Source organism: Macrobrachium rosenbergii, chromosome 13 (genome assembly GCF_040412425.1).
Source record: "Macrobrachium rosenbergii isolate ZJJX-2024 chromosome 13, ASM4041242v1, whole genome shotgun sequence".
Classification (NCBI taxonomy): Eukaryota; Metazoa; Arthropoda; class Malacostraca; order Decapoda; family Palaemonidae; genus Macrobrachium; species Macrobrachium rosenbergii.
Window position 1 is genome coordinate 54,836,468 of NC_089753.1, and position 10,163 is coordinate 54,846,630.

Sequence of the window (10,163 nt, forward strand, 5' to 3'; positions counted from 1 at the left end):
TTTTTCAGCGCGTTTTTCCTAATATGGTTTTAAACTAGAAATCGTTGGCAACCTAAGATAGGTTGCATATAAAAGGAAGATGAACAGTTTTTCAGAACCCACGGAGTCAACATTTCCCTCTTCGCCATACAAAAGGTAAGAGTAATATAAGATACACCTTACATAAAAGTCAGAGAATATTACTGCAAATTAACGTGTTTATGATGTGTACTTTAACTTCCATGAAACTGTGTGTATTCGCATACGTTATGAGAAATGCATTTCTTTCTCTCAAACACACGCACCCACCAACCGCATATTCCATAACCTAAGTACATTTATACATTAGGCAGAGTAAGCTGCATAAGACCGTTTCATAACAAAATACCTGAATGTATGAACAGAACAATTCTAGTACTGACTGCCGCCTGTATACATACAAGATTCTGGATCATACTTGTTAGCAACAAAACTTGTTCTTCCGTCCAGTTCTGAAGGTTTTGCCAGTTATAACTTCTTTGATGATCCCCTTTGCAGATGGGTGTTGCCCTGTCGGTGTTGGTGGCCCTTTTTGCCCTGATGGAGGTCACTGGAGCCCTGCCAGCACCTGAACCTAACCTACCCTTCTTCTTTGGACAGAGTCCCTACGGCTTCGGCGGTTACGGCTTTAGACCCTTCGGATACGGCTTCGGCTACGGCGGATACGGGGGAGGATTTGGAGGTCTTGGTGGCCTTGGTAGATTTTATGGCTGACAAACTTCTTCAGTGAAGACAATAACAACACCGGTGACCTCCTTAAATTCTTTTCTGACAGAAAATGTAAATTGTGGTCAAAATGAAAAGTTGAGGTATATTTATAATAAAATGTTCTACCCCTTGAAAAAATTTTTCTCTGCTTTTTCTTCTTTCTGTGGTGTAAATCAAAATAAAATTAATTTTTAAATGTCTTGTGAAGTGTAGCAATTTCGGCATTTTGTATGAACGAGTAATACTACTTGAGTAGCTCAATGCCATTACTGCCGTTGTCGAGGAAATCGAGTACAGAGGCTCAATATGAAGGAGCTTTTGGAGAAATAACTCTAAAACAGAGCTCAAAATAATATGATTGAGCATAACATCATATCCATTCTCAAGGATATTTTGTATATAAACATTTTGACCGAAGATTGCGGCCTATTACTTAGCTACCCTCTTTCAAGCAGACGGTCTGGCAGAAAGGTGTCTAGATTCTAAAGACTTGCACAGAAACTTAAAATTAAAATTTTTCACTAATATTATAAAATACTAGAAGAATGCAGATAGGCCCTAAAATACAGCAATCAGACCCTGCAAATCTTTTTGAACAAGAACATTGTTGCATAATACCGTTCCTAGACTTCAATATCATTGCTGAAGAGTAATGTCAGGAAAAGGTCTCTTAGGTTGCTTCGTCTGTTCCCTGTCCCTGTTCTCGACGTTTACGTTTTTTTTTTTTATTTGAAATCCAAAATGACTTTCCTCCTCTATATGACGTGGTAGCCCTGGAGGGCGTTTTTGGCTTCCATAGTGCGCTTACTTCATCATTTCGTCTTGATAACGTCAGGATTCTTAAAGATCACATTTATAAGGTCTTTTCGGTTTTTATTTTTAACAAGAGCTTATCATGTTTATGTTGAATTTACTATTGTTGCCTGTATTTTATGGGTTGTTTCTATTCTGAAAGGGTTTAACTTATTTTGCTGCACGTTATTAAGCTCTTAATTATTTCTGGAGATCTTTAATTGTACCCCGACCTTACAGCATATTTTGATGCCAAGAAATGTAATGTATGATCTAATACACATATCAGCAAGTGAAAGACAGTTTTTCTATTGCCACAGGTTCATAGTGGGCCTGTTTATTGTAGACCAGGACCTCCCATGTATAGTAAAACATTGTGAGTGTGATTGCCCAGTTTTATGCTATAAATCTTCAGCCATTAATACTAATATTTTTGGTTAAAGAACATTACCCAAATTTGTTTGGATCTAGGGTCAAAAAATGTTACCTAGATTGCTACAAATTAAAAGACAATTGAAACTGAATTTTACTTCAGTTTGCGTCACAGGTAGAGGCGTAAAATATCAAAAGTTATTTTAAGGGGTAGAAAATTTATTATAATTTATAGAAAAATAAATCCTTCATCTTTCCATTTGCATAAATCTGTCAGGTTTACAATTTTCAAACAAAATATTTCATGGAGGTCATTGATGGTCTAGCCTCTGGTACCTTCATGGAAAAAAGGTGTTTATCAACCGAAGAAACCACCACCATATCCTCCAAATCCACCTCCAAAGCCTCCAAAGCCACCGCCGTATCCTCCGTAGCCAAAGCCGTATCCGAAGGGTCTATAGCCGTAACCGCCGAAGCCATAGGGACTTTGTCCAAAGAAGAAGCGTCGGTTAGGCTCAGGTGCTGGCAGGGCTCCAGTGACCTCCATCAGGGCAAAAAGGGCCACCAACGCCAACAGGGCAACGCCGATCTGTAAACGGAGCAAAGAAAATTAATTTTCAAAATTTCAGTTAGAAGCTTGAGAACTTAATTTATTGGAGTTATGTGGTATGTTATTGTTGTGTATGCACTGCAGATTGAAATATATAACAAAACATTGTTCGTACATTTACTGAATATCTTAGAATCTAGTTACGTCTTTAAATGATGAAATTCCTTATTTTATACTTACAGTTTTCATGGTGAATAATAGGTGTGCTTCTTCCTCAGCTGGTTCTGGAAGTGTATGTCAGTGTGCCTTGCGACCTTCCATTTATAGGAGACTCGTTCCAGAGTGGAGAGTTGCCAGCGATCTATTTTGAAACTGGATTGTCAAGCGATTTGCGTAGAAATCCTTGAAAGACGCTCGCATCTAATACCGACAATTGTCATCTAATGTAATTATTGATCATATTATTCTTCTGCCTTATTGACACGATAATTACCAATACAATAATCATCTCCTCGGTAAATCTATGGAATATGAAAAGTTCTGAGCGCTATCGAGGGAAGCACGGGGTAAAACCCGTTGCAAAACGTCCCTGCAAGGTTTAGCAACGTCCATCGCAGCTCCCTCCCCTCTCTACCTCCCATGCGAGAGAATCTTCTATTTAGGCGACAAGTACTATTAGTCTCTGACTCAACAGATGTCTTGGGGCATCGGAACTTTGATGGGGTTTCCAGGTCCATGCCTCTCTGATATGTTGCAAAATAAAGGCAAAGAAGAAGATAACTATTTTCGGGATTTTGAAACCGAGTGTGCAGTGCACAAGTATAACTTAACTAAGAAATGTTCATAGCGTAAACTCTCGATGCTTTTTACGTTCTTTGCAAACGAAATAAAATGTATCAAAGTTCGTTTGTTCGGAAAATAGACTACTAATTTAGAAGAATGTAGGCAAACAAAGAGAGCGTTGCATGAAAGACAGAGGAATAGGGGAAAGGAAATGGAATGCTTAAGAAAATAAATAAATAATGAGCGAATGTATTATGCAGAAGGAAAGAGGAAGCAAACTGAAAAGGGAACGAGAGGATTATGGTGTATTACGTTATTTCATATTTTTACCGAATGCAGTTATTAAAAGAAAAGCAGAATTTGGTGAAGAGGTTAATAATTTTTTTTGTGAATATCTGCAAAACATGTTGAAGCGATTATGTACAATCAAAGGACAGTGATGGCAGAAAACGTTGTAAAAGGGAAAACTGATACGAGTGAGAATGTACTACCTTTATTGGATAACAAGGCAATTAATTAAGCTATTCAGAGGAAGCACGAAAAAAGTGATCGTTTGTAACGAGTAAAAGGTGAAGGAGGCTCTTCTAAGAAATGCACGGTCATAATATTGATTCGTTTGCTTAAAAATATGTCAGGAAGTGACTGATCGAGCAATGCAGACAAATGGCAAAAGTGTTCTGTCAGAATAAGACGATAAACATAAAGTTGATGAAAGAATGCAAAGGTGGGAGGAGGATTAGCCCCGTGTAAAGGTATGTCTGAGACTGAAACGTCTTCCATAATTTTATGGGTGTACGGAATTGTTTGAAAATTTAGAAAACAAGAGAAATAAATATAGGGAACTATATATAGCTTCTATAAGGAGGTTTCTATGTCCTAATCATACATAAGAGACTTTCAAGAAAAGAAAAAGGTATACACATTAATTTTCTTCAGTAGCAAATGTATGCTAGAAGTTCATTGTTTAAAATATTATTTAGACAATTTTTGTAGGTCTCTTAGTTTAACTGCACACACTGAGGAAACGAAAATTTCTTTTTATAACAGCTTTACCTAAATACAAAATAAATGCAGCATTACTATACAATTTATATATATATATATATATATATATATATATATATATATATATATATATATATATAATATATATATATACTGTATATATATATTTATATATATATATATATATATATATATATATATATATATATATATATATATATATATATATATATATATATATATATATATATATATATATATATATATATATATATATATATATATATATATACATACATCAAATATGCGGGAGGCCATAGAAACGCCAAAATGTGGAAAATAAAGGCTATATTTCAGAGACCAAGCTGTTTCTCTCCTCAGGCAAGTAGTGAACAAGAAAAAGTTACAGAAGAGCGGTATTTATACCAGAAAATCCATAGGTCAACCGTTAACTTACTCCAGTTGACAATTTCTCTTTAATCCTCTTAATCGCTGGTTGGAGGAAGATTTTATCTATAATATCTGAATCCCAGGCACCTTTTGAGAGATTCATTGCATCTGGCTTTTGAACCGACAGTTGCTGCTATAAATTATACGAGACATATTCCAGTTTATTCTGTGGTTATGGTTATTTATGTGGTTAAAAATGGCTGAGCTCTGTTGTCTGTACCTAACTGAACGTTTATGCTGTATTAATCTTTGGGGGAGTGATTTGCCTGTGAAACCGATATAAGATTGGTCACAATCGAGGCAAGGGATTTTCGTAAATTCCTTTGTCTTTGGGGACTGGTTTTTGTTGGACGTTAATCAGGGATTTGGCCAAGGTATTTGGGTATGTAAATGCAAAAGGGTTAGTTTCTAAGTGTCTGTGTCAACGTCTTAGTCCTTTCCAGGTGTGGGATTTTTATCTTATTGTTGGGCATCTCTCTGGCCTTGTTATGGGGTTTTGGGGATGGTAGAAAATAGTGTTTGCTTTGTGGATCAATTTCTCAATTAAATGGTCAGGGTACTTTAAAGATGGCAGCTGCTTACGAATTAGTTCAATTTCCTTTTCCAGGAGATCCGGGGGGAAAATCCTCCGTAAGGCTCTTAAGAATAAAATTGCCGTCCACCTCGACCTCATGAAATTCTCACAGAAACAGAACACTTCTCCATCGAACGGGTAATCTGCCTCCTTGAACAAAGAAATATTCTTCATCTAACTAATATAACCTACCAACCAATGGTTCTGGCCATAATGTATCTATAATCAGCATAACATAGCACCATATGGTCTCCATAGCCTGGTGCTTGATTGAGTGATGTTAATTCAGTTAATACATATTGGCTCTATCGCAGGTGAAAAGAACTTGAAGTTATGCATAATTAAAAATTAAGAAATATTGAAGTTAAGGTACATGGTTAAATATAGGATTTAACACAGGTGAAAAGAATTTTAAGTCACAGATTATAAAAAAAAATTCTTGTTAAAGTATTGCGCGACTTTTTAATGAGGGGGTGGGGAGAGTAGAGGTCGTTTGGCAAACAAATCTGGTTAACCACATAAAACTTTGAGATGCAAAGTTTCTTTTACCAAAAACATTTAATAATTTGTTTTAACGATTTCCGTTTAGTAGGTCACTTCGATTCGATCTGAATAACCTCATAGGTCCCAGCTTTTTGCTTTTTGCCTAAATTTCATACTCCATTCAATTTAATACATCACTAGTATAGGATAATGACCATTTATTTTCACAACTATCCACGAAACCCCCGTAGGGTGGTAGTGCCGTAAGTGCACCTCATGCGGTGTACTGTAGGCATTACTTAAGGCTCTTTGCAGCGTCCCTTCGTCCCCTAGCTACAACCCCTTTCATTCCTTTTACTGTACCTGCGTTCGTATTCTCTTATATCTTTCTTTCCACCTTGAATATTGTTTCATAGTGCAACTGCCAGGTCTTCCTCCTGTTACACTTTTTAACCCTTTCTACTCTCAATTTCCCTTTCAGCGTTGAATGACCTCATAGGTCCCAGCGCTTGGCCTTAGGCTTGAATGCTATATCTATTTTATTCTATCTATGAAACCAATTTAAAGATTAATAATTCTCAGGGCTGGTTGTTTGAGATAGTAAATATTACGGATACTGTTGGCTTAGTGAGTTTGTGAATTTGACTCCGAATAGGAGATAAATGAGCAAAATAGTCGAACTTAGTAATCAAAGGCGTTTGGCGGATTTTAACATGACTGCCGTTAGAGATGGGATGCTTCATGTGGTTGTATCATAAGAAATGGTATTTGCGTTGATGGGTTTCTTTAATTGCTATCGTTTCTGTTTATAACTGAAATGAAAATTGTAAGCTACAGAAGGAATTTGTTAAATAGTGAATGACGTAAAATACAGGTTATAAAAAACTTATTGGTACATAGGCCCCATATTTTACAAATGAATTCTCAATACTGATTTTAATTGTTTAGTTAATTGTGAAGAAACGAATCTGGGAAACTGGTACCAGGCACGAACAATAAGCATTAAAGTGAAAGAAGCAACTTTAAAATTATGGAGGTTACTTACCAGGATGACTAACTTAGTTTATTTGGAAAAAGGTAAACGCCATTAAGGGTTATTTACGAAGACACAACTCGTGATGCTGCTAAGTCTGTTCTTACGCCAAGTTATGCAGTCGTTAAATATGGGTCGTTCTATAAAGGCCAATAGATTTGCTAAGCGAGCTTCATCATTACATTCTGTGAAGGGAAAAGCCGGAAGGGAAAGAAAGCGTTGAGGAATTGGAATATAGAATTTAGGCTAAAAGTCAAGCGCTTAGACCTATAAGGTCATTCAGCGCTGAAAGGGAAATTGACAGTAAGAAGGTTTGAAACATATAAAAAAAGTTAAGTATACCTTAGTTTAACCAGACCACTGAGCTGATTAACAGCTCTCCTAGAGAGGGCTGGCCCGAAGGATTAGACTTATTCTACGTGACTAAGAACCAATTGGTTACCTAGCAACGGGATCTACAGCTTATTGTGGAATCATTGCATATGCACTGTGAAACAGTTGTTAAAGAGGGTAGAAAGTTAAACGGAAGAAAGAGAATATGAAGGGAAGTAGAGGAAAGACATGAAAGAGGTTGCAGCTAAGAGCCAAAGGGACTCTGCAAAGAATGCCTACAGTGCACCACGTGAGGTGCGCTAACGGCACTACCCACCTACGAGAGAGTTGAGGAATTGCTTAATCAGTAACAAGCTCTGTCCACTAGGAAGTAATTAGGTCAATGCGCATATTATGATTATCTTTAGAGGGGATGTGTTTTAGACCCTTGCTACTTTCGCTTATGACCTTCTTATTTTCTGTGTCCATTTATTTGGTTTTCGCTTATTCTTAATCACTTTCTGTCTTTTCTCTCTACAGTGAGGCATTAGTAGAAAATCAGGAAATGCAATAACTATGTAAAACATGACTAAATAAAGAACGGGTCAGTTTTTCATTAGTGAAACATTACAACGCATTTCTGTCCCAACATTTGCACGGGATACTTAAATAATGTCAGTATTAGTCCTGGGTATTTGTGTTTGTTCAGTCACCTGTCATAGAGGATATGGTCACGAAGTTACTGCGATTTGTAGCCAAGAAGTGGACAAGTTAATGGTTTGTTAAATCTTTCTTATTTAGTGACGAACGTAATCATAGAAATTCATTTGGAAAAAAAAAAAAAGAGGACTGGGAAACGGAAATCTACGCCGTGAACGAGCTGAATTATGATCAACGTAATTATGGGTTGCAGGAGGCTCTCAGCGTTCCCTTGTTTCATACAGTCGATGTAATTTTCAATCAGTGGTTATTTTTGTCACCTTTGTCTTCACAGCCGCCTAATTTACGCGTTTCTGTGCCCTGTCGTGACAAAAGCATCAAGGTCTTGTGCTGATGTGTAGTGTACACTCAGAAGTGTCTTCCATTGCTTTGACATTTTTATGTTCCTTGAGAGATCTTTTAAACCGTTGTAATTTAGAAGCAAAAGTTGCCTGGAGTAACATTACGAAGGTTTCTCTCACGCTACTTCGTATGTTCCCTGTACTAGAAGTTTGAATTTTTAATTGGATATCTATCATTACTGTTCTCCACCACGCGACGAGTGGTACCAAAGGGCGCTTTTACCTTGAATAGTACACTTGCTTCATCATATCATATCCTCTTTAAGATTTAAGGATTTTCACATATAATTTTTAAGGGACTTTTTGGTTTTGTGTTCTCATTAAGTTGGTGTAATGTTGCCGGCAAATTTACCTGTTTGCTGGTCTTTGGTTGTTTTAATCTGAAAACGTTTTAACGTATTTTGTTGCGTGGTGTTTATGCATTTAGTTATTTCTGGTAATTTGCAATTGAACTTCGACCCTGAGACGTGTTTTGACAGCAAGATATGCAAGTTATTTTCTAAAGCACACATCAGTAAGTGAAGGCGGACCACTTAATTTCATTGCTCAACAAAGCCCCCTCCCTTTTCTGTTGCCACATAGCACAAGTTCAAAAAACTTGTCAGCGTGATGGCCTAGTTTCATAACTTGCTATTTATTAGTGCCGTAACATTTTTGGTTGCGAAGTTTATGGGATCTTTAGCAAATTTGTTTTAAAAATTTGTTTAACACAATCCCTTCATTGCACAGTGTTTTGGAATCTAAGGCCAATAAATCTTAAATGATTTCATACACATCACAAGGCATTTGAAACTTAGTGTTACTTCATTTTTCATCACAGGAAGAGGAATAAAATATCAAAAGTTAAGTAGAGAGGTAGAAAATATATTTTAATTTATAGAAAAATAAACTCTTCATCTTTTCATTTGCATAAATTTGTCGGTCTTAATGTTTCCGAATAAAAAATAATTCGTGGAGGTCGCTGGCGTTCTAACTACCGGTTTCTTGGAAGATAAGATGCTTATCAACCGAAGAAACCACCACCATATCCACCAAATCCACCTCCAAAGCCTCCAAAGGAACCTCCATATCCACCATAGCCGAAGCCGTATCCGAAGGGTCTGTAGCCGTAGCCGCCGAAGCCATAAGGACTTTGTCCAAAGAAGAAGCGTCGGTTAGGTTCAGGTGCTGGCAGGGCTCCAGTGACCTCCATCAGGGCAAAAAGGGCCACCAACACCAACAGGGCAACACTGATCTGCGAGGGGAATCAAGGAAATTAAATAACAAGGCGTAAAAGTACTAACCAACGTTATTATCATGAATAGTTACAAATATAAATAAGTTATATGACCGACATATAGAAGGGAAATAGATCTTAATTTATGGTATGTGGGTACTGCTGTTTGTCTGCACATTTACAAGAGCTAGTGTTTGCATATGCATTTTTTATATATATATATATATATACAGTATATATATATATATATATGTATATATATATATATATATATATATATATATATATATATATATATATATATATATATATATATATATATATATAATATTATATCAAATTAATATTCGTTAATTCCCTTAGTATCTTAGAATTTATGTCTATAAATAATAAATTTTTTTTTATACTCACAGTTTTCATGGTGAACAGGTCTTCTTCTTCCTGAGCTGACTCTGAATGTGTATGACAATGCGCCTTGGGAACCTTCCATTTATAGGAGGCTCGTTCCAGAGTGCAGAGTTGCCAACGATCTATTTGAAACTGGATTGTCAAGCGATCTGCGTAGAAATCCTTGAAATCTAATATCGACAATTGTCATTAGATGCAATTATTAACCATATTATTCTTCTATCTTCTTGACACGATAATTACAAATACAATAATCATCTCCTCGGTAAACCTACAGATTAGGAAATTTTCTTTTGCGTAATCGGGGGAAGAACGGGGTAAAACCCGTTGCAAAACTGCCCTGCAAGATTTAGTAGCGTCCATCGCAGCTCCCTCCCCCCCCTACCTCCCATGCGAGA

The 10,163-nt window shown here is 36.5% G+C and overlaps 1 protein-coding gene across 3 annotated transcripts; it reads right to left on the reverse strand.

The window, feature by feature from the left end:
* Window positions 1-2,088: 2,088 nt before the first annotated feature.
* Window positions 2,089-9,809, reverse strand: LOC136845326 (keratin-associated protein 19-8-like). Of its 3 annotated transcripts, none has more exons than XM_067115551.1 (2): window positions 9,769-9,792; window positions 2,089-2,479 (listed from the first exon to the last, which is right to left on the reverse strand). In XM_067115551.1, the coding sequence occupies exons 1-2, from the start codon at window positions 9,775-9,777 to the stop codon at window positions 2,249-2,251; spliced, it is 240 nt and encodes a 79-aa protein (XP_066971652.1). In that variant the 5' UTR covers window positions 9,778-9,792; the 3' UTR covers window positions 2,089-2,248. The 3 variants fall into 3 exon arrangements, with proteins under 3 accessions (XP_066971652.1, XP_066971650.1, XP_066971651.1); XM_067115549.1 differs by lacking the exon at window positions 9,769-9,792 and adding an exon at window positions 2,681-2,722; XM_067115550.1 differs by lacking the exon at window positions 2,089-2,479 and adding an exon at window positions 9,020-9,375 and having other exon boundaries at window positions 9,769-9,809.
* Window positions 9,810-10,163: the final 354 nt, after the last annotated feature.